Source organism: Pistacia vera, unplaced genomic scaffold (genome assembly GCF_008641045.1).
Source record: "Pistacia vera cultivar Batoury unplaced genomic scaffold, PisVer_v2 Contig716, whole genome shotgun sequence".
NCBI lineage: Eukaryota > Viridiplantae > Streptophyta > Magnoliopsida > Sapindales > Anacardiaceae > Pistacia > Pistacia vera.
The window spans coordinates 65,577-91,624 of NW_022196575.1; the positions used below are offsets into that span (position 1 = coordinate 65,577).

At 36.8% G+C, this 26,048-nt stretch overlaps 1 protein-coding gene across 1 annotated transcript; it reads right to left on the reverse strand.

The window, feature by feature from the left end:
- Nucleotides 1-6,315: 6,315 nt before the first annotated feature.
- Nucleotides 6,316-23,506, reverse strand: LOC116114641 (zinc finger BED domain-containing protein RICESLEEPER 1-like). The gene is made up of 5 exons (XM_031400783.1): nucleotides 23,269-23,506; nucleotides 22,281-22,357; nucleotides 18,035-18,124; nucleotides 6,485-7,333; nucleotides 6,316-6,375 (listed from the first exon to the last, which is right to left on the reverse strand). Exons 1-5 carry the CDS (start codon nucleotides 23,504-23,506, stop codon nucleotides 6,316-6,318), a joined length of 1,314 nt encoding a protein of 437 aa, XP_031256643.1.
- Nucleotides 23,507-26,048: the final 2,542 nt, after the last annotated feature.

Consider the following 26,048-nt stretch of genomic DNA (forward strand, 5'->3'; position numbering starts at 1 on the left):
CCATGTACCAGAAACAAGTGTGGTCTCTGGTGGAACCACCTGAAGGGGTAAAACCCATAGGGTGTAAATGGGTCTCAAGAAGAAGACATGACATGGATGGCAAGTGCATATTATAAAGCATGGCGGTTGCCAAAGGTTTCAAACAATTCATGGCATTGACTATGAAGAAACCTTTTCACCGGTTCCCATGATTAAATCCATCGGATTTGCTTGCAATTGCTGCATATCATGACTATGAGATTTGGCAAATGGATGTCAAAACTACTTTCCTGAACGGAAACCTTGAGGAGGATGTGATATGACACAACCTGATGGTTTCGTTCTTGATAGTCAAGCTAATAAGGTATGCAAGTTGCAGAGATCCATTGGACTCAAGCAAGCTTCAAGGAGCTGGAACATTCGTTTTGATGAGGCCGTAAAAGAATTCGGTTTTATCAAAAACGAAGATGAGCCCTGTGTTTACAAGAAAGTGAGTGGGAGCGCGGAGTAGTAGCATTCCTAGTGTTGGATGTCGATGACATACTTCTGATCGGGAATGAAGACCGAACTAGCAGTCGGTAAAGACTTGGGTATCAAGTGCTTTCCATGAAAGACTTAGAGGAAGCAGCTACATCCTGGTATAAAGATCTATCGTGATAGATCGCATGGGTTGCTTAGCCTAAGTCAGAGTGCTATATTGACAAAGTACTGAAACGATTCAGTATGGAAGAATCCAAGAAAGGATTTCTTCGATGTCACATGGTGTTTATCTCTCTAAGGAATTGTGTCCTAAAACACAAGATGAGAGAGATAGGATGAGAGATCCCATAGCATCAGCAATTGGATCCTTATGTATGCCATGCTATGTACTCGGATTGATGTCTCATGTGCTTTGAGCACTGTAGTAGACTCAATCGGATTCAGGTGAGCGTCACTGGATGGCTATCAAGTATTTCAAGTACTTGAAGAGGACTAAGGATATGTCTTGGTTATGGAGGGGAAGATGAGCTCACTGTAAGAGGATACAGTGATGCTAGTTTCAAACAGACAAAGACGATTATCGATCGCAGTCAGGGTTTGTATTTGTCTCAATGGCAGTGCAGTGAGCTGAAAGAGCTCCAAGCAAAGCAATGTAGCGGACTCTATATGAGGCTGAGTATATTGCACTGTCAGATGTGGCAAGGAGACAGTCGGATTAAGAAGTCGTCACTGAACTTGGTGTGGTTCCTACGATTGTTGATCCTATAGACATATGTGACAAACAATGGAGCATATGCTCAAGCTAGGGAACCATAGTTCATCAGAAGTCCAGACCATACTCAGGCGATTCCATCCATCAGAGAGATAGTTGAGAGGAAAGACGTGAGATTAGTAAAGTGCATACTGACGATAATCTCGTAGATCCACTGACAAAGCCTCTGTCACAGCAGAAGCTAAAGGCACTTGAAATCATTTGGTATTAAATACATGAATGATTGGCTATAGTGCAAGTGGGAGATTGTTAGAGTAGATGCCCTAGAGCCAATCAATTATTGTAGATGACTCTTGTAATAATGTTCATTAATCAATAAAAAAGGCATTTTATCTATATCGCGTAAATCATTAATTGCAAATGTATTGATATATGTCCTTAGAATGGTAGAAACGTGACGAGGGTATCAAGTGTTTCAAATCTTGATAGTGAGAACCCTATGAGACATGTGGTGGCCATTCTAGAAACGTCCGTAGCCCAGTATTATTCTGAAGTAAGGGCACAGATAATACGGTAAGGCTATTATAGTGGTGAACGACCCTGTCGAAAGGCAGTGAATGATCTCACTTGTCAAGGTGTTTGATGACAACTTGGTGCAACACATGGGTGCTTGTTGTAGGCGGATATACCGCAGCAAGTTCACTAGATGACCCACCAGAGGATTCCAATGGATGGTAACCCAGTGTCTATGGAACAAATCCTCTAATGAATGGTGGTGCATGTGATCCTTAGACTTGAGATCACGGAGCGCCTTGTGCACCGATTGGTACAGTTTGACACTAGCCTAACGCAATTCTATTCAAAGCTGTCAGGGTGGGGTGATTGGCTGTATTAAGAGTGTATCAGACTATGGTGGATTGACAGAGGATTCATCAGTCCGGGTACGGGAGAAGTTATCTCACAGGCAATTCAGTATATGGCAATGACACTGAAACTGTGGGACCAGTGGGATTGAGTTGTTGCTCTATCTAAAATTATAATACGGGTCATCGGTCCAGAAACTGAATATATAATATCAAGAGTAACGAAGGTTGACACTATTTCTATGCCTTGTCTCTCGTCGAGATAACGTATGATGAAAGGATCGTATTGTACGGCAACTATATCGTTGACAGGTAGCTACTTTGCTGAATCTGAATCTATCGGGGGACCATGATGCCTTGCTAGAGGCCAATCTTGGTCTGTGTATTAGTGAGACAATTAATTGGTGTTAATCGCGATACTATACAATCGGTATGATGAGGAGCCTATGGGTCACACATAGAAGAAATTTAAAGCCAAGAAGAAAGAAGGCATTTTCGTCTTTTTAGGCAAAATGGTTATTTGGTAATTTCACAGTGCAATAAATTTGGGAGGTGTAGCCTTTATTTAATTTGTTAAAAAAATTAAATAAGTGAAATTAGGTTAAATTTGTGTTCGCACATATTTAATTAAATCATCATCATTTAAATGTTAATTAAATCTAATTGATTTTAATTGAAATAATGATGATAAATTAAAATATCTAATTGGGAGTGTTTGGCAATTTGGGGGTGTTTGGGTGTAGCCCAAGCCCAATCCAATGGGAATAGGGCAACTAAAATAAGACTATAAAAGGAAAAGGGTTTTAGTTGGAAATTGGGTGTGATTTTATTATTCTTTTGATTTTGAAAAGAAAAAAACTCCAGCCAAAAACTCTCCACGCACTTTTACTGTTCATTGAAAACAACAATTTTGTTGTCTTCTTGATTTTTAAGGCCAAGGAGGATCTAGCAAATCCCTCCTTGGTTCTTGTTGATTGTCTTTGTGTGGACCTCTACGGTTCGATCCTATACTTGGATCGGTAGCAAAAAACGTTCAGAGACAATATTGGTGGAGCCTCCAACGTGGTATGAATAAACCTTTGGATTTACTTTTCTGCAGATTCTTACAAAATGTATTACTTTGTAAAGGTAGATTCTCAAAAGTCAAACCAACTTACTTTAAATGTTATGAAATATAAATATAAATGTATTCACATTACTTTTTCTACAAAAATTTATATTAACTCCCCTAATCTTTAATTTTATTTTATATTAGTCTCGGTTCTTGGTTCCGGTTCTGGTTCCTAACTATAGGAACCGGAATCGGAACCGCACAGTAACAGTTCCAAAAATTTGGAATCGGAACCTACCCATTGACGACTGGTTCTGGATAGGAACCGGAACCAAACCCAGGGTACCCGCCGGTTCCGGTTCCAACCAGTTCTTTTGAACACCCCTAGTTTCTAGCGCATATTTGCATATACAATCTATTATACAACCCACTATCATGAGATATTATTAAGTATTAATATAATTTATAAAATTGTATTATAATTTAATGGTTATTATTATGACTTGTAATTAATTAACGTAGGGGAATATTAGTGATATAAATATATAAAATATTTTATTTAGACATCATTAATTTAAAAACTAATACATTACATATCTCACAACTTAGAAGTGTTAAGTACAACTAATTGCTATTATGCTTATTAATACATATTGGCATTACCATTTTTTTCAAGAACATTTGAAGGAATGTATTGCTAAAATTTGATTAGTTGATAATAGGTAAATAATAGTACAATGGGTTAGGTTTAAGAGTTTTATATCTTTTACACGAGTTTCAACATAATTTCTAAATTATTAAATTAGTGATTTGAATTGTTGATATTACATCTAAAATGAGATATTATCAATTTATGAAATGATTAAAATTAAAAATTTAAAAAAAAGTTTTGAATTCTTCGAGAGAAGCATAAATTTTATATTTCTTTAATGTAAATTTAGTGTTTATTAAATTTAAGAAAAACCTAAACTTTATTTGCTCAGATACCCCTGGCAACTTTTTGCTTAGTTACCCTTGGAAAAAATTCTGTTTAAAAAAACTAATATATATATATAAACAAACAAACAAAAATTAAAAGGGTTTAAGTTCTAAATTTAAATTTTTTTAAAAGCTAATGAAAACTTAAAAAACAAAATAAAATTTAAGAAAATTAAATGGAAAAAAATAGTATTAAAAATATATATATAAATTAACAAAAAAATTCTGAAAAATTAAAAAATTTGAAATTAAAAATATGAAAAATATGAATTTGAAATTTGTTAGTTTTCATGTTTGTTATTTTTGTAGGTTTTTATATTTTAATATTCTTAAATTTTTTTTTTTTATTTTTTAGTTTTTTGGTTTTTAAAGTTTTAAAGTAAATTTAATTTGTTTTCTAGACAAAATTTAAAATTTAAGTGAAAAATATTTTATAATCCTTTGATTTATCTATTAATTGTTCTTTTCTAGACAATTAGAAATTTGTTTCTTTTTGTTATTATTTTTATGAAAACTTTGTATCTAAATTAATAATTTCCCTTTGAACTACGTCATTTTTAATTTTATTAATTATGTTAGGCTAATTGAATCTCAACTATTAATACGGTCTTAATCTAACGTATTCAAATAATTAGATTACATCTGATTTGACTAATAAATTACGTAAATTATTTAAAAGTGTCTTAATTTGACTAATAAATTATGTAAATATATCCCCGTAGATGATTAAAATCTATGGTTACGGAACAGACTAATCATATGAGGTTGAGGTAGGGGTGTAATCGAGCCGGGCCGAGCCGAGCCGAGCCGAGCTCGGTTACTATAGCAACGAGCTCGAGCCTCATCGAGCGTGACAAACCTGAATTGAACTCGAACTCATGATACTGTTGGAAGCTCGAATTCAAGCAAGCTCGATTGCAGCTTGATGCAAAATCAAGTATTAGCTCGAATTCGACAACAAATGACAATTACCACCAATTACATGAAATTAAGAGATAATTACATATTTACATTGCAAAGCATGACATAATAAGTTTAGATACACTGATATGATGATATCATAAGTATAAGATCAAGGTTCAAGAAGAACTATACTAAAAAAATAAGGTGTCACATAAAACATCCCACACATTCATGTACAAAAAGCATAACACCATATATTGGCAAACACAATTCTAACTTATGAGTTGTTGGAAGCTTGGAATATGGCAGCAAAATGTTCATCTTGTAAGTTGTTAAAGCAAACGTGCACTTTGAGTCTGAGGTTGTGTATCTAGTATCTACATACCTTCAAAAACTGAGAAAAAAAATAATGGGAATTAAAAATGGTGTAAATATTACATGGATAAAGCATGATACTGCATAATGTAACTTAGAAATAATATTCATGATACTGCCTAATGTGACTTAGAAATAGTTACTCTATAAAGCATGCATTGTAATTGCATCTAAATAATGTCCAATGAAAATGAGAACTTAACCAATGATGTAAATATTGCAAGGATAAAGCAATTGCATCTAACTATTGCAACCCAACATAATAAACAATTAACATCCTGATGATGAAGATTGAAGACACTAAGTTGCGTGAAAAATGCAAACTGCCAAACGGCCCAAATCACAACAAAACCTACAAACCTTAACAATTAACATCCTCAAAAACCAACAAAGTTGAACCCCACGACCCACTCTCCATAAACAGCATACAACTCTTCATTAATCCTAATTTTTATTTTCCAAACAATAAAACATATACATAGAAATAATGGTGTAAATATTACAAGAATAAAGCATGATACTACCTAATGTAACTTAGAAATAATATTCATGATACTGCCTAATGTGACTTAGAAATAGTTACTCTATAAAGCATGCATTATAATTGCATCTAAATATTGTCCAATGACAATGAGAACTTAACCAATGATGTAAATATTACAAGGATAAAGTAATGCATCTAACAATTGCAACCCAACATAATAAACAATTAACATCCTGATGATGAAGAGTGAAGACACTAAGTTGCCTGAAAAATGCAAACTGCAAAACGGCCTAAACCACAACAAAACCTACAAACTTTAACAATTAGCATCCTCAAAAACCAACAAAGTTGAACCCCACGGCCCACTCTCCATAAACAACATACAACTCTTCATTAATCCTAATTTTTATTTTCCAAACAATAAAACATATACATATACCTGCCAATATATCAAAAGTTTGAATGTTTGGACTGCTGGAGGATCAAACATCTACTGAATCACTTCAGCTGAAGGGATAGGAAGTGTAATCTCCATTGGTTGAACATCCCTCTAAAATACATATAGAGAAAGATAAAAAAAGTTTAAGTTAAGAGTAAAATAAAGTCAATTACAAATAAAGGAGGAATATAAATTGTATTAATTTAATAAATGAACTTACTTTGCTCTCCTTCTTCAATCCGTTAAGATTGCAGCACCAATCACCCACACATAGTAGCACTTGGATTGTTTCAGGAAACAATGAAGCTCGATAAGTGTCGATGACTCTACTCCCAGCACTAAAACTATCCTCTGATGCCACCGAGGTGATAGGAATGGCTAGTACATCTTGAGCCATCTTAGATAATACAGGATACTTTGAATTGTTCCATTTCCACCAAGCCAAAGCATCAAAAGCATCATGAGCTTCTTGACATTTGTAACTTCCCTCATCCAAATAACAATCCAAATCTGATTTTTCCGATGCAACCGTATCAGTTGTCTCTACTAAACTCAGTAATACTGACCAACCAGAAGAGTCATCTCCCGTAAACACCCCACTGCTACTAGGCCCGCCACTAACCTCTACATCAGCACTGCGTTGGGCAATAGAAGATTGCATATCAGCCACACATTCCCCATACAACTCATATAAGGCCTCTTGAACTCTTACAACATGTGTCCGGGACTCTTGAGGACCAAATATCTTGGGGAAGGCACCTTCAATTACTCTCATTTTACACCTAGTATCTAATACCGCAGTAATAGCCATCAACAAATTACACTCTCCCCAATACTTATCAAAATTAGCTTTCATCAACCTCACCATGCTCCGAACAAAATCATCCTTATCATTTGCATGTCTATCCAACAATATTTTCACCCTACAAACCTCAGCCAAAAACTTATTTGAAGTAGGATAGTCACTCCCGGAATTGATATTTGTGGCATCACTAAAAACTTTCAAAATCTGACAAACTTTCTCAACTTTGTCCCAGTCTTCTAAGTTGGGACTGTTAGAGTAGATGCCCTAGAGCCAATCAATTATTGTAGAATTGACTCTTTGTAATAATGTTCATTAATCAATGATAAAAGGCATTTTATTCTATATCGCGTAAATCATTATTATTGCAATATGTATTGATATATGTCCTTAGAATGGTAGAACCATGACGAGGGGTATCAAGTGTTTCAAATCTTGATAGTGAGAACCCTATGAGCACATGTGGTGGCCATTCTAGAAACGTCTGTAGCCTAGTATATTCTGAAGTAAGGGCACAGATAATACGGTAAGGCTATCATAGTGTTGAACGACCCTGCGAAAGGCAGTGACTGATCTCACTTGTCAAGGTGTTTGGTGACAACTTGGTGCAACACATGGGTGCTTGTTGTAGGCGGATATGTGCCAGCAAGTTCACTGGACTGACCCACCAGGGATCCATATGGATGGTAACCCCAGTGTCTATGGAACAAATCCTCTAATGAATGGTAGGCATGTGATCCTTAGACTTGAGATCACCGGAGCGCCTTGTGCACCGATTGGTACAGTTTGACCTAGCCTAACGCAGTTCTATTCAAAGCTGTCAGTATGGTGGTGATTGGCTTTAATGAGTGTATCAAGACTATGGTGGATTGACAGAGGATTCATCACTTCGGGTATGGGAGAAGTATCATCACGGCACAATTCAGTATATGGCAATGACACTGAAACTGTGGCCACAGTGGATTGAGTTGTTGCTCTATCCAGATTATATACGGGTCATTGGTCCAGAAACTGAATATATATATCGAGAGTCAGAAGGTTGACACTATTTCTATGCTTCGTCTCGTCGAGATAACGTACGATGAAAGGATCGTATTGTACGGCAACCATATCGTTGACAGGTAGCTATTTGCTGAATCCGAATCTATCGGGTGGCCATGATGCTTGCAGGGGCCAATCTTGGTATGTGTATTAGTGAGACGATTATTGGTGTTAATCGCGATACTATACACTACCGGTATGATGAGGAGCCTATGGGTCACACACATAGAAGATAATTTAAGAGCCAAGAAGAAAGAAGGGCATTTTCGTCTTTTTAGGCAAAAGGGTATTTTGGTAATTTCACAGTGCAATTAAATTTGCTGAGGTCGTAGCCTTTTATTTAATTTGTTAAAAAAATTAAATAAGTGAATACGGTTAAATGTGTGTTCACAAATATTTATTAAATCATCATCATTGTAAATGTTAATAAATATTAATTGATTTTAATTGAAATAATGATGAATTAAATTAAAAATACTAATTGGAGTGTTTGGCAAATTTGGGGGTGTTTGGGTTGTAGCCCAAGCCCATTCTATATGGGAAAGGGCAACTAAAATAAGACGATAAAAGGAAAAGGGTTTTAGTTGGAAATTGGGTGTGTTATTTTTATCATTCTTTTGATTTTGAAAAGAAAAACCTCCAGCCAAAAACTCTCCCACGCCATTTACTGTTCCATTGAAAACAAAAAACTTTTGTTTTTCTTCTTGATTTCTTAAGCCCAAGGAGGATCTAGCAACTCCCTCCTTGGTTCTGTTGATTGTCTTCGTGTGGACCTCTACGGTTCGATCCTATACTTGGATCGGTAGCAAACACGTCAGAGACAATATTGGTGGAGCCTCCAACATGGGTATGAATCTAAACCTTTGGATTTACTTTTCTGAGATCTTATAAAATATAAACTGTAATTTTCTATGCCCTGATTTTTGGGTTTAAGGACGATCCATGGTTGTATTTTGTTTTCCGCTGCGCAACCGGGTCGTTTCCTAACAGTGGTATCAGAGCTAGGGTACTAGATTTAAGTTATTGAATGGTGATACATGTATTTGTTGATAACATGCTGCATTGATGAATCTGCCATGAAAAACCCAGATTTTGTTAAAAACTGAAAAATCTGTAAATCCACTGTTGAATGAGTGATTCAAATGATAAACTGGTTTAATAATGTGTTGATGAATGTTATATTGTGGGTAATATCCTGGTTGAACGTATGTACGTGATTTGATTTGGATTCGTGTTTATACACAAAAAAAAAAAAACTGCAAAAACGCGAATTGTACGAATTGGGGATTTCCAGGTTTCGCCGCGGGGAGCCCTGGACAGTTCGCAGCGGCGAAGATAAAACTTTGCCGCGGGAAGTTTGTGACGGCTAGACCTAATGTTAATCCTCGCCGCGGCGAAGATAAAACCTTCGCCGCGGCGAAGTATGCAGCGGGGAAGTGCATACTGTAAATCCTCGCCGCGGCGAAGATAAACCCTCACCGCGGCGAAGGCTGTAGCTTTCCAATTCTGTATTTTTGCAAGGGACTAATCTGTGGGTTTTAATAACCTATAAAGCCAATGTATACTGCACATTTAAGAGGGTAATTAATTAACTAACCCACCCAATTCAAATTGATATTTTTGAAATGTATGCTTTGTACTGTTTTGTATATTGCATGGTGCGCGGTACATGAGCCTTAGACCTGAGGGTGAATGTTTTAAATTATTTTGGGTATGTATGGCTGTAATATTTTAAATAGGGCGTGTGTGTCCTGCCTTCTCTCTTCTTCTTAATGTACTCTTTTCTCATCTCATTCCCTCGAATGTAAATCGAGGTTTCTAAATTGTTGATGTAAAATTAGTTTAATATTAATTTTATTGTAAATTTAGAATGATGTTTTTGTAATGTACCTGGAGACGGAGCGAAGGATGAGGCAACCATACTTGAAGACTAAGATAGTTACAAGATCCCTAGGTGGACCACCGATCCCTCTAGGTCGAGGAGATCGGTTTTGTTAGGCCTGTACCGGCACGTTTAAATTTTGTTAGAATGCATGCTAAGGTTGAATGTTGAATAACATGCCAAACAATGCATTCTAACAAAGATAATAATCTGATGAGACATTAAATAACAAACCCCTCAACTAAGAATATTAAGTCACGAATGCCTTCCATCACCATGGTTTTAATCAAACCACTGTTCGTCGAAACTTGTTCGCCAAAGCGAAGGGTACACTTCTACCAGTGGGAGGTTAAAATTCATTAGAGTTTTCCTTAATGGTGATGGGTCGATAAAATGACAGTTTTGCTTGTTCGCCAAAGCGAAGGTTGATAAACGCACATAGGCGAAGTAGAGCAGCACACATATTATGTGTACGTGGTGACATGTAGTGTCCACTACTGATAATGAGAATCACACTTGAGGACAATGGTTGGAGCCATGGATTGTGTGATTGGTTGTTGGCTTTTCACATTTGAGGTTGATAGTGGGAGCTATCAATTGGTGTGGATTAAGTTTGTTGGCCTACCTAATCAACCCATTTTGGCTGTTCGCCAAAGCGAAGGTTTGAAATGGGCAGGATGGGATCTCGGTCACTAGGAAAGCCAAAGGGCTTTCCCGAGTTAATAGTGAGGGCTATTGGCTTGAGTAAAATAGTGGGAGCATCGTTTAATAAAAGACCATATTAAATAATAATGAACTTTATAATAACTTTATCTTTTCTGCAATTGTAGATTCACCGAAAATGAGTATTATGAACCTGCGACGATAATCGAAAAAGAAAACAGGTTGGATGGATCCAATTTCTCAGACTGGTTTCGTAATCTTCGGATTATACTTAAGTCAGAAAAGAAATTGTATATCCTTGAAAAGCCATACATGGTGAGCTGATCCTGATGCCACTCAGGAAGTTAAGGATACTTATCAAAGTTCCTTGATGATGCTGATAGCGTACAATGCTTGATGTTAGCATCGATGACACCTATGCTGCAAAAGCAGCATGAGAATATGGAGTTTCTTCCATAATTCTACACCTCAAAGAGCTTTATGAAACAAATGCTCGACATGAGAGGTACAAGGTATCGAAAGCACTGTTTGGGAGTCGTCTGAATGAGGGTGCCCAAGTTGGTCCTCATGTGCTCAAGATGATCGAGCACTAGAGAGGCTTGAGACTTTGGGATGTGCTTGGATGCAGAATTACAAACGGATTTAATTCTGCAATCCTGCCTGACTCTTATGCTCCGTTCATAATGAATTTCAATATGAACACGATGGAGAAAACCCTATCAGAACTTCGAACATGCTGAGGACGCAGAGCAGGACTTGAAAAAGTCCAAGCTGTTTTACTAGTTGCTGCCAGTAAAGCAAGGGTAACGGCAAGGATAAGGCTAAGGCCAAACCCAAGCCCAAGCCTAAAGGACAGGTTGCTTGGTCCTGAGAGTGGCATAGGAAAGGGCAAAGTAGTCTGCTTTTTTTGTGGCAAGCCTGGCCACTGGAGGAAACACTGTAAGGCTTTCCTCGCAAGCAAGAAGAAGTCAGAGGCTACGGCTTCAGGTACTTTCATGATTGAGATTAATTCTCTCCTCAAAATCTTGGGTCATGGACACAGGATGTGGTACTCACATTTGTACTGATGTCAGGGACTAAGGCAGAGTAGAGTGCTCGCCAAGGGAGGGTGGACCTACGAGTTGGAAATGGAGCACATGTGGCTGCATTAGTGTAGGGACTTATGTTTATCTTTGCCTACGGGTTTATTGTTGGAACTACATAACTGTTATCACGTACCTTCTATCTAAAATATTATTTCAGTATCCGTTTTGGATAATAGGGTTATCTTTTGAGATATCAATGGATTGTTGTCCTTTAGTTTGAATGGTATTCTATTGGAATTGCAAGGTTATATAATGGATTATATGTTCTGATTTAAACAATAAAGATATTCTCAATATTGAAACCAAAAAGCTAAACTAGCGATCAAAACCAACATATCTCTAGCATTGTAGATTGTGTCATGTTAATAAGACTCGCATTGCAAAACTTCAAAGGGATGGAGTTTTGGCCCCTTTTGACTTCCAGTCATTTGAGGTATGCGAGTCATGCCTTTTAGGCAAGATGACCAAGTCTCCTTGCACAGGACAAAGTGAAAGGGCTACTGAACTGTAGGCATCATCCATAGTGATGTATGTGGTCCACTAACAGTTGAAGCCAGAGGTGGATATTCATACTTCATACATTTATGATGATTTCAGTAGATATGGTTATGTCTACCTTATGAGACATAAATCTGAAGCCTTGATAAATTCAAGGAATTCAGGAATGAAGTACAGAATATGTGGGCAAAAGTATTAAAGCTCTCGGTCGGATCGAGGAGGTGAATACTTAAGCTCGGGGTTTTCTGAGTACCTGAAGGAATGTGGATAGTATCACAACTCCCCTCTTTATACAACCCAACACAATAGAGTGTCAAATGAGGAATAGGACCTACTTGACATGGTTAGGTCCATGGAGTTTTAGTGATTTACCTGCATCGTTCTGGGGTTATGCCTAGAGACTGCGACTCACGTTTTAAACTGTGGCCGTCAAAGTCTGTAGTAAGACTCCATGATATGATGGGTGGGCGAAAGCCAACTTGTCTTATCTAAGGATTTGTGGGTTGCGAAGCTTATGTTAAAATTGACTTCGAACAAGCTGGCCTAAAATCCTGTAAATGTATTATTGTGGGGGTATCCAAAGGGACCAAAGGATACCATTTCTACCACCCAGAGAGCGCAAAATCTTGTTGCTCGATCTGGGGTCTTCCTAGAAAAGGAATATTTTCTAAGAAGTACTAGTGGGAGAGAAAAGTAGAACTCGATGAAGTTCTAGAACCACAAGAATATACTAGACAAAGGACGGATGATGTACCACAGGAAGTGTGTTGAGCATCAAGAGGAGGTTACTCCACGACTTGTGGATCAAAGTGAACTACCTAGAGGTAGCACAGGAGCCTCGTAGATCTGGGAGAGTACGCCATGAGCCCGAGAGATACGGTTATCTCGTGACTCAACATGGTGACGTACTAGTCTATCAAGACGATGAACCCAGAACCTACGAAGACGCTATATTGGATCAGATTCTGTTAAATGGCTGAAGCCATGAAATCTGAGATGGACTCCATGTACCAGAACCAAGTGTGGTCTCTGGTGGAACCACGAAGGGGTAAAACCATAGGGGGTAAATGGGTCTTCAAGAAGAAGACTGACATGATGGCAACGTGCATACTTTAAAGCATGGCTGGGTGCCAAAGGTTTCAAACAAATTCATGGCATTGACTATGAAGAAACCTTTTCACCGTTCCCATGATTAAAACCATCCGATAATGCTTGCAATGCTGCATATGACTATAGATTTGGCAAATGGATGTCAAAAATACTTTCCTGAACGGAAACCTTGAGGAGGATGTATGACACAAACTGATGGTTTCGTTCTTGATAGTCAAGCTAATAAGGTATGCAAGTTGCAGAGATCATTATGGACTCAAGCAAGCTTCAAGGAGGAACATTCGTTTTGATGAGGCCGTAAAAGAATCGGTTTTATCAAAAACGAAGATGAGCCCTGTGTTTACAGAAAGTGAGTGGGAGCGCTAGTAGCATTCCTAGTGTTGGAGTCGATGACATCTCTGATCGGGGAATGATATACCGAACTAGCAGTCGGTAAAGACTTGGTTATCCAAGTGCTTCTCCATGAAAGACTTAGAGGAAGCAGCTACATCCTGGTATAAAGATCTATCGTGATAGATCGCATGGGTTGCTAGCCTAAGTAGAGTGCATATATTGACAAAGTACTGAAACGATTCAGTATGGAAGAATCCAAGAAAGGATTTCTTCCGATGTCACATGGTGTTTATCTCTCAGGAATTGTGTCCTAAAACACAAGATGAGAGAGATAGGATGAAGAGGATCCCATATGCATCAGCAATTGGATCCATTATTATGCCATGCTATGTACTCGGATTGGTTCATGTGCTTTGAGCACTTGTAGTAGACATCAATCGGATCCAGGTGAGCGTCACTGGATGGCTATCAAGAATATTCTTAAGTACTTGAAGAGGACTAAGGATATGTCTTGGTTTAGGAGGGGAAGATGAGCTCACTGTAAGAGGATACAGGATGCTAGTTTCCAAACAGACAAAGACGATATCGATCGCGCAGCAGGTTTGTATTTGTCTCAATGGCAGTGCAGTGAGCTAGAGAGCTCCAAGCAAAGCACTGTAGCGGACTCTATAATAGAGGCTGAGTATATTGCACTGTCAGATGTGGGCAAGGAGACAGTCTGGATTAAGAAGTTCGTCACTGAACTTGGTGTGGTTCTACGATGTGTGTATCCTATAGACATCTATTGTGACAACAATGGAGCAATTGCTCAAGCTAGGGAACCATAGTTCTACAGAAGTCCAGACACATACTCAGGCGATTCCATCTCATCAGAGAGATAGTTAGAGGAAAGACGTGCGATTAGTAAAGTGCATACTGACGATAATCTCGTAGATCCACGACAAAGCCTCTTCACAGCAGAAGCATGAAAGGCACTTGAAATCATTTGGTTAAATACATGAATGATTGGCTATAGTGCAAGTGGGAGATTGTTAGAGTAGATGCCCTAGAGCCAATCAATTATTGTAGAATTACCTTTGTAATAATGTCATAATCAATAATAAAAGGCATTTATTCTATACCGGTAAATCATTATTATTGCAATATGTATTGATATATGTCCTAGAATGGTAGAACCGTGACGAGGGTATCAAGTGTTTCAAATTGATAGTGAGAACCCTATGAGCACATGTGGTGGCCATTCTAGAAACGTCCGTAGCCAGTATTATTCTGAAGTAAGGGCACAGATAATACGTAAGGCTATCATAGTGTTGAACGACCCTGTCGAAAGGCAGTGACTGATCTCACTTGTCAAGGTTGTTTGATGACAACTTGGTGCAACACATGGGTGCTTGTGTAGGCGGATATACGCAGCAAGTTCACTAGACTGACCCACCAGAGGATTCCATATGGTGGTAACCCCAGTGTCTATGGAACAAATCCTCTAATGAAGGTGGTGCATGTGATCCTTAGACTTGAGATCACCGGAGCGCCTTGTGCACCGATTGGTACAGTTTGACACTGCCTAAGCAATTCTATTCAAAGCTGTCAGTATGGTGGTGATTGGCTGTATTAAGGAGTGTATCAAGAATGGTGGATTGACAGAGGATTCATCAGTCCGGGTACGAGGAGAAGTATCTCACAGCGCAATTCAGTATATGGCAATGACACTGAAACTGTGGCCACAGTGGGATTGAGTTGTTGCTCTATCTAAATTAAAACGGGTCATGGTCCAGAAATGAATATATATTCAAGAGTAACCGAAGGTTGACACTATTTCTATGCCTTCGTCTCGACGATAACGTATGATGAAAGGATCAGTTTGTACGGCAACATATACGGTGACAGGTAGCTATTCTCTGAATCGAATCTGGGGACCATGATGCCTTGCTAGAGGCCAATCTTGGTCTGTGTATTAGTGAGACAATTAATTGGTGAATCGCGATAATATACACTATCGGTATGATGAGGAGCCTATGGGTCACACACATAGAAGATAATTAAGAGCCAAGAAGAAAGAAGGGCATTTTGTCTTTTTAGGCAAAATGGGATTTTTGGTAATTTCACAGTGCAATAAATTGTCTGAGGTCGTAGCCTTTTATAATTTGTTAAAAAAATAAATAGTGAAATTAAGGTTAAATTTGTGTTCGCACATATTTAATTAAATATCATCATTGTTAAATGTTAATTAATATTAATTGATTTAATTGAATAAAATGATGAATTAAATTAAAATATCTAATTGGGAGTGTTGGCAAATTTGGGGGTGTTTGGGTTGATGCCAAGCCATTCCATATGGGAATAGGGCAACTAAAATAAGCTTAAAGGAAAGGGTTTTAGTTGGAAATTGGGTGTGTTATTTTATTCATTCTTGATTTTGAAAAGAAAAACCTCCAGCCAAAAACTCTCCCACGCCACTTTTACTGTTCCATTGAAAACAAACACTTTTGTTTTCTTCTTGATTTCTTAAGGCCAAGGAGGATCTAGCAAATCCCTCCTTGGTTCTTGTTGATTGTCTTGTGTGGACCTCTACGGTTCGATCCTATACTTGGATCGGTAGCAAACGTTCAGAGACAATATTGGTGGAGCCTCCAATCGGGTATGAATCTAAACCTTTGGATTTACTTTTCTGCAGATTCTTACAAAATTAAACATAATTTTCTATGCCCTGATTTTTGGGTTCTAAGGAACGATCATGGTGTAATTTTTTGTTTTCCGCTGCGCAACCAGGTTTCCTAACAGGGACAAGAATGATAATTTGGATCTCTTTCGTAGTACCTTGAAAACACCATTTTGAACTTCAATGCAACTGACACATCTCATAAGTTGAGCTCCACCTTGTTTTAAAATCGAGGATTAGCTTCTGGTATGGCAACTGCCAGTGTTGTACAATCTCTGAAAAAATGGGAAGTCTACTCTCCGATTGCTTGATGTACGACACACTATCATGAACGTTTTGAATGACGTGCCTAATTTGAGTAAGACATCTTGCACCATTTATTAATATGTGCGCACAACACCTAATGTGAAATAGTTTACCTCCACAAGCTAGCCTCCTAGTTATTGAAAGTTTTCTTTATAACCCTTACTGCCACCATCATTACTTGAGGCGTATCAACTGAGATCGTGAGACCTTGGTTCAATTCCCCATTCCCTTAAACACTTGAATATACAATCAGGAATCTAATCCCACCCCGGGGAGGAGGTACATGAACAAAACTGAGCACACGCTTGTAACCTCCAACTAGAATCTATCCCATGCCCTTGAACCATGTATTCAATCTTTTGGTTCCCTGAATTCCAAAAATCGGTTGTCAAACTTATTTTATCAACACTTTTTAGCAGGTTCAACTTCTTTTTTCCATACACACCTTCACACAATCATTTCTACTAGTAATAAGTGATATCCTTTCCAGCAAGGCGTTGCATACTTTAACAAACTATTTAAACCCTCTTCCTCCACAATTGTGAATGGGTGCTCATGCATAAGCACCCAATGTGCAACCAATTCCCTCATAACTGCCATATCAAACTTACCACCTATTAGAATTGACATCTCAGTTTGCCCCATACTAGAATCTGATGGCGGAAAATTTTTGTTGTTGCTATCTCATGGCCACCATTCGCCGCGAACACACATTCAGAGGTATAGAAAACTGAGTAGTGCTTCAGGTAGAATAATGGCTAGTTTGGCTTTACAATGGTTGCAATCTGCCTTTTTGTACGTCAGGTGGGAACCACCTCCGTAAACATTCAAATCGCAGATGTCTTAGCTCTTTTCTCTATAGAATGGATTAGCATCATTTTGATTGGGCAGGCTACTACCCTGGGTTTCAGTTTCAGCTTCATTCCTATTAGTTGTGGGGGTTGTGTTTGTGGTCTCAATCTGAACCTCAACCAAGTGTTCATCCAACATGGCATGGGAACCGGATGAGGAATCCATACCTTAATAAAAGAAAATAACACTATTAGTATTGGAAATATCAGAACCTAAACACCAAGATAAAAAAATAAAAGTTCATCAAGGCACATAGCATAGAGACATCAATTACACAAATTCCAAATCTGATTTTATTTAATCAACATACAAGAGTGAGATCACACAAATTCCAAATCAATTTTATTTAATCAACATACAAGAGTGACTGATCACACAAATCTCAAATATGATTTCATTTTATCAACATACAAATAAACATACAAGACTCCCTTTTACTGATTCATAATCTCAACTCATTTCAGAATCAAAAATCTTCATAATCAATTGGAGATAAAAACAACAAACACAAAAATCATTAAGTTTTACTGAATGCTCACCCTTGGTTGTGCTTGTGCCTCTGATGAATCTTGAGTTCTTGACCAACCCTTTTCAAAGGGAGTCCTAGAGGAGATCTTAACAGCAGCTTCCTGCACAATGACAACTTATTCAGCAACAAAGAACAAACATGTATTGATGTATAAAGTAAAAGTCTAAAACTGAGAGTTAGTGACACTCTCGAGTTTGAATTCATAAATATCATTTGAAGTTTTGAACCCCTAACGTTTGCAAAATATCAAAGTCCCCAAAAAATTAAAATCAGAAACTGAGGCCATTTTGCTGGTTTGTAGTTCAGTAAATAAATGAGTCATGCAAGGAAAAGCTAAGGATTAATAAATATCTAGAAAGCAAGAAAGAAAATAATATATATAGAAAGAAAGAAAGAAAGAAACTTGTTTCTATGGGAAGTGGGAACTCATTTCAAGACTAGAGAAGAGTGAAAAAAGACCCGTCTCTCTTCTTGCAGGAACCTTATCCACACTATTAATGTCTCTGCAACACCACCACCACACCATCTCTCTTTCTTTCTTTCTCTTTCCTTAGCTTTTCTCTGCATGTACTTTGCTTTTTATTTCTTAATTGATTGACTTTGCTTGAACCAAGCTACCTAGCTCCTCTACCCTAGAACCACTTAACCAAATCAATCTCCCACTTCTCCTATGTACTACCACATTGATGAAAGTCACATTGAGAGGCCGAGACTGACACTAAGAGGTTGAGATTGAGACTGAAAGTGAGAGTGAGAGTGAGAGTGAGTTTGAGAGGCTGTTAAGTAAAGATTACCTGATATTTGAGACGTTGAAGCTGAACATTTGAAAGTGACAGAGATAGTGAGACGAGAGTGAGAAGAATAAGAAAAAGCAAAATGCGTCAGTGGAGAGGGAAAACAGCGATTCTCCAATGAATAGAGGTAATCGAGGAGAGATCTATTGGGTTAGGGTTTGTAGTTTGATTTAGGAATTAGAGATTTATGGGTGTGTGTGTGTGTGTGTCGATTTTTATTTTAGTTTGTTTGATATGGGGGTGGATTTGCAACTTTTTAAACCTAAAACATAACATAATTTCATATGACCCCCTATACATTTAAAAATTGCAAATAATCCCGCGAGTTGGCTCAAGCTCGTGAGCTTAACGAGCCGAGTAGCCACTGATCAAACTCGGCTTGACACTGTAGTCGAGCCGGCTCAGCTCGTGATTGGCTCGTCTATGTGCGAGTCGAATTTGAGTTATCACTTAGTCGAGCTTGAGCCACTCGCGAGCAGCTCGACTCGACTTTCACCCCTAGGTTGAGGCCATTGACGATCTGATGAACCTGCACACACAAAGAAATAAGCGCGAAGCTTACTTAAGACACCGGTGTAGTGTCTACCGTAGGCACTCCGACTCTTAAGTCAGCAAGGCTGAAAGAGGCTATTTAGTAAGGGCCAAGGGGAGAAAGGATTACCGAAGTCTAATTGGAGATTAGAGCTATGGTAAAGGTGCTAGTTCGTAGGAGCAAGAACTTTAGGAGCTAGTAGGTGGTATTGAATAATGAATCCTTTATGAGAGATAAGACCTTTGTTGATATAGTGGCCAGATGATCTTCGAATCCTAGTAGGACTCTGAGTTCATAATGGCAGAGTTCCAGTAACTAAGAAAGTCTTAATTTACTTGCCTTTAAAGGAGTGAGAGTCCTAATTCATATAGGATTTAGGTTCCTAGACAAATTAGGATGAATAGGAAGTATATTTCTTAGGGTTTGAATAGAACTCTGGACCCTTTGAAGATAACCTGGTCCAATGGGCATGGGCCTTAGTAATTGGCTCTTGGCGTAGGCCCAACCAAAGTTAGGTCATGGCCCTAAACCATATAGTAGATGTTCTATGCTTGAGCCTAGTAAGGCCCAAGACAATTTTTTGCCCGTACAATCTCTAATATAATTATATATAAAATAAAGGATTAAATGAAAGAGAGTAAAAACTTAATTTACAGACTATCATCATTATTTTGTAAAATTTGGAATAAATATTACATACTTTTGTTCGAACTTGGTGTAATTCCTGCCATTAGTATTCGTGTGATTCACTCCAAAAGGATCAATTGATTCAATTCAATTAGGATTTCTGGGTGTTTTTCTCAGACTATAAATTGGGAAACGAACGCCTAAATTTATAATTATCACCCAGGACCCTAAGTGTTACCAAGTAATTACTGAGGTAGTTACCTCTTATTATATCCACTTCCCTGAGGAAGTGTTAGTTAATGGGCCACTTAAATTCCCTCACTTGGCCCATTATTTGCCGCGAATATAAAAGAGTGAATTGACTTTGATGTATGGCCATATATAGAGTTTTAGTTCATTCTTAATCGGCTCATCACATCTATGATAAAAGCACAAGTCATGAATCATGGCAGTATATGCCTTATGACAAGAACACTCCCTTCCATGCATTACATGAATTGTTCATTTTATAATGAGTGACAACCAGACTTTATAAAATAAAATTCAATAATTTATTCTTGGGTCAACTTTATTGCCTTAAATACCATAGGCATGTCATTATCAAAACTATATGTATACACAAAATTAATAACAGAAAACTTTAATAGAAATCGTCAAATTTACATTTGCAAAGTCTTAGAAAGAATTATTAATACAATGATTTACATAAACCCATATTGGCTTACATGAGCCACAGATACCTTGGGTGGAAGACCTTTGGTGAAGGGATTAGCGATCATATCATATGTGTCAATATGTTCAACCAATACATAACGATCTCAAACATCTTCTTTGACAACAAAATAATTTATTTCAATGTGACGACATCGATTTAGTAAACATGTGCTGTTAGAGAAGCGCACAGCTGCTGTATTATCACAAAATATCTTTATTTGTCTTTCTATTGATGAGACCACCTTTAAATATGTGATAAATTGTCTCAACCACGATGTGTGATAAACTGCTTCATAATACACTACTACTTTAGCTTCCATTGTGGAAGAAGTTGTCTTCAGCTATTTTACACTATGCCAACAATCTCTTCCTCTCGTAATGAGAAATATGAAGCCTGAGGTCGACTTTCATGTGACTTGACATCTAGCGTAATCTGAATCTGAATATCCAATTAACTCCAAGTCATCAACATGCTTATAGACAAGCATGTGATCTTTTATCCCTCGAAGATATCTCAATACCTTTTTTACTGTTGTCCAGTGGGCCAGACCATGATTTTGTTTGAACCTACCTAGAACCCCCACACTACATATGAAATGTCAGGTCTTGTGTAGACTTAAGCATAATTTAGACTTCCTATTGCAGAAGCATAGGGAATATTCTTCATGGATTGACGCTCTAAATCAATCTTTAGACCTCTTTTTTAAAACCCGGACCAGACCGGCCAGTCGGACTGGTCCGACCAAGACCCGATAGCTTCTCCAATCCGGTTCAAGTCTTAGGGAGGTTTTGTAATATTTCAAATTTATAAAGGCTAATTTGTAATTTTTTAGGGGTGTTTTAGAATATGTCAAAAGTTTAGGGATTAATTGGTAATTTTTTAGGGGCATTTTTGAAATAAATAAAAAATTTGGGACTAATTTGAACATTTTTAAGTGTATTTTTGTAATATACTAAAATTTAAGGACTAATAACAATTTTTTAAAAATAAAATTATCGCTGACGTTATCAGTCCAACCGGCTGGTCCAACCAGTTGGACCAATTGACCCATGACCTAAGCAGCAAAACGGGTTGCCCTTCGGTCCGGGTTTTAAAATAGTGCTTCAGACATTGTTCAAGGCTAAGCTTGTCTCCTTTAACAATAAGTGCTACAATTGATGAACAATGTTTCATATTGAAACGCTTCTAAACCTTTTCACTATAGCCCCTTTGAGATAATCTTGAGATCTTTAATGATATGTCTCGGTGAATCTCTATGCCTGAGACATATAAGGCTTCACCCATATCCTTCATATTGAAGTTTTGAGCTAGAAAATTATTTTGTTTCATGTAGCAATCCAAGATCATTGCTAGCTAAATGAATGTCATCCACATATAGTAAAAGTATGATAAAACTACCTCTTTTTATCTTGATGTAAATGCAATGATAAGCTCAATTTTCTATAAAGCCAAATGTCAAAATAGTTTTATTAAACTTTAAATACCATTGCCTAGAAGCTTGCTTCAAGCCATATATGGATCTCTTAAGCTTACAAACTAAATGATCTCCTTTGTCCGAAGTGAATCCTTTAAGTTGATCCATGTATACCTCGTCTTCTAAATCGCAATTTAAAAATGCAGCTTTGATATCCAATTGGTGTAGCTCAAGATCATAATTAGCTATTACTGCCAACATTATTCACAAAGAGTCTTTTCTAGATATCGAAGAGAAGGTTTCATGATGATCGATTCCAGCTCTCTAGTTATAACCTTTCATTACAAGTTGGGCCTTGTATCTATCGATTCTACCCCACAATGGAAGTATTTCTAGGTAGATCAACAAGATCCCAAACTTGGTTCTTTGCCATAGATTCCATTTCATCCTTCATGGCATTAACCATGAAATGAAATCTCTACATTCCATTACTTTCGAAAAAGATGTTGGATAGAGATGGCAATGGGCTCGATATTTCCGGGTACCCAGCTTGGCCCGAAAAGGCCAGACTTTACTCGGTGTTAGCAGGCTTGGGCTTGGGCCTAGGATTGATTTTAAGGTCTGCACTCGGGTACATGTCGGGCATGGGCATGTCTTCAGTCCCGGCCTGGCCCGGTCGACAATTTTACTATTAATTTTACTAAATTACCCTTATACTATATATTTAATTACAGAATTATCCTACATATATATAAAAAAAAAAATTGAAATTTATTAATATTTGGTGAGTATTCAAAAATAAATTAATATTTAAAAACTGTTTTTAGAATTAAAAATATATAAAAAAATTCAAATTTATTAATATTTAAAGATTCACATTATAAAAATGGGTAGGCTTGGGCCGGGACTGAGATTACAAAAAGCCCGTCAGGCCGAGCTTGGGCTTTACCTGTCATCCCCGTGGCGGGCTTAGGCTGGGACAGGGCCTTTGTCATGGGGTCGAGCTTAGGCTCGGGCCAAGGGGTACCTAGTCCCGGCCCAACCTATTACCATCTCTAATGTTGGATCTTCATTAATACCCACATCTATTTCTAATTCTTGAAGATATACTTGGTAATCTGAGGAGATTGCTAATTTTCTAGTTCTTGAGATCTTCTTAGACCTTGTTCCAAATTTTCATTTTCTTGAATTTGAACAATAGGCTCAACAACAACTTGCTCTTGATGTGGTACTATATCGTGAATTTGTTTTCCACAAGCCACGAGTAAAAGGATTAATCCTTCACCTTCAATTGTAGGAGAAATTTCAATTGCCTCTAAACCCTTTAGATCAATGTTTCGAGGTTGAACACTCCCATTGTTATTGTCATTTTCTAGAAAATTAGCAACCTTTGATTCCATAACCTTTGAATTCGAGTTCGAGTTTGAGCCTGATCGAGCTTGAGAAATCAAGTTTGAACTCGAACTCGGTATTTGAAATTGGAAATCGAGTTTGAACTCAAGTTCATATAATCGAGTTTTTTTTTCAAGTTTTAGTCGAATTTTATTCCAGTTCGAATTCGAACTTGATTTCAAGCTCATCTAACAGGGGTGGATTTGCAAACTTTTAACTTTTAAATTATATATGACCCTTATTACTTTAAAAACTATCAACTTAAACCATCGAGCGTGAAAATACTCGCAAACATATCAAGTCGAGTTCTACTTTGATCAAACTCGACTCGATTAACTCCTCGAACTTAAACTCGACTAGACTAACATCGAGTCGAGTTCGAGCCAACATCGAGTTGAGTAGTAGCTCACTAGCAGCTCGACTCAATTTTTACCCCTACTTTTGACCATATCGATAAGCGTATGATTCCTTCTTTCAGCAACGTCATTTTGATCTGGCGATCTAGGCATGGTATATTGTGCTTGAATACCTTGCTCTTAAAGGTGTTGTGTAAACAGGCCAGGTGATTGGTCGTATTTTGTGGTTCTACCATAACATTCTCCACCTCCATCTGATCTTACAACTTTGATCATTTTCCCCCTTTGTTTCTCTACTTCTATAATGCTTCGTCTTTATAATGTAGAAGGTAGAGATACATATATCTTGTATGGTCATCAATGAAAGAAATTAAATATCTCTGACCATTTAGACGAGGTATGAACGGTCCACAAATATCAGTATGTATGATTTTTAAGTTCTCATTCGATCTTCTGGCGCCCCTTTTAGTCTGTTTGATCATTTTCCCCTTTATATGGTTGATACAATAATTAAGATCATGTAATCAAGAGTCTCAAGAACCCCATCATTTCCCAACCGTTTAATTATTTCAATTGATATATATCCCAAATGTTGGTGCCATAAATTTCTAGATTTCTCATTCAAATATAATCTTTTGGTGCAAGTATGATTAATAGAAAATAAATTACTTTCAAATGTTGGACCTAAATTTAAAACAAACAAATTGCTTAATAAAGAACCATGAGCTACAATTAGGTCATTTTTGCAAATACAAAAATTAGAGTAACTAAAAATAACCTCATAACCTTCATAAGTTAATTTAGATACATAAATTAAGTTCTTTGCAAAAGTAGGAACATAAAAAGTGTTCTGTAAATCCAACACATGTCCAAAATCAAACATTAATCTATAAACTCCTATGGCTTCAACTTGAAAAATAGTCTTGTTTCCAACATAAATGTATTTCTCATTTTGTATTGGAGTTCTTGTTGGTAGGAAACCCTGCAAAATGGTGGCAAAATGAATAGTAGAACTAGGGGTGAGCACGGGTAGCGGGTAGAACCGGAACCGGGGGTAAGAACCGGAACCGGAACCGGAACCTACCCAGAACCTGCACTGTGCGGGTAGGTTCCAGTTCCAATTTTTTGGAACCGCTACTGTGCGGTTCCGGTTCCGGTTCTTACCCCCGAAGGAACCGGAACCGGAACCAGAACCTGTAAAAAGGGTACCCTGTTTGGAACCTGTTGGAACCGTGTTGGCAAACCGGTTTTGGAACCTGTTTGGAACCTGTTTGGAACCTGTTTTGGAACCTGTTTGGAACCTGTTTTGAACCTTTTTGGAACCGTTTTGGAACCTGTTAGAACCTATTGGAACCTGGACTATAATGAAATATTTGTGAAATGTAATAAGGGGAAGTTCTATTATTTACATATAAAAAAATTAAATTTTTAGAATAACCTAATTAAATAAATATACGAATACAATTATACTTTATACATATAAATACACCATATTAAAAGCTTTAATATATTATAATATATTAATTAAAGTTTTGATCAATTAAGTGAATAATTGGAATTATGATCCAATTAAAAGTGTTTTACATTTTTAATGTTATAAAAGAATATTTTTGAATAAAATAGTATATTTGATTGAGTAATAATATATTTAGTTATTTACTTCAAATATCAAGTTCTAAGTAATACTATATAAATTGAATTAATTATATATATGATAAATTGATAAACATTAATAAATTTAATTACTAGTTAAATATCATACTTAATCAATTATAACATTACATTATAGTTAAATGATTACTTAATTAATTATAATTTTATAACATTACTTAATTGATTTTATGTATAATTAATTATAGCATTACATTAATTGATACTACTTAATTAATTGACTTTATTATAACATTAGTACAAACTTAATTAATATAAATTACATTAAAAATTATAGTATGATTATTTAATAGTAATTCACTATAACATACATTATAGTATGATTTTAATTAATTATACATACATAATTAAATAATTACTTAATTGATTATGAGTTATGATATTATGTTTAAACATTAGTAATTACTAATTTGCTACATAATATTAGCACAATACTTAATGAATGATAGAAATTTAATTAATTATAACATTACCTTATAACATTTCCTTATAAACATTAATTAAACATTACATTATAGTTAAA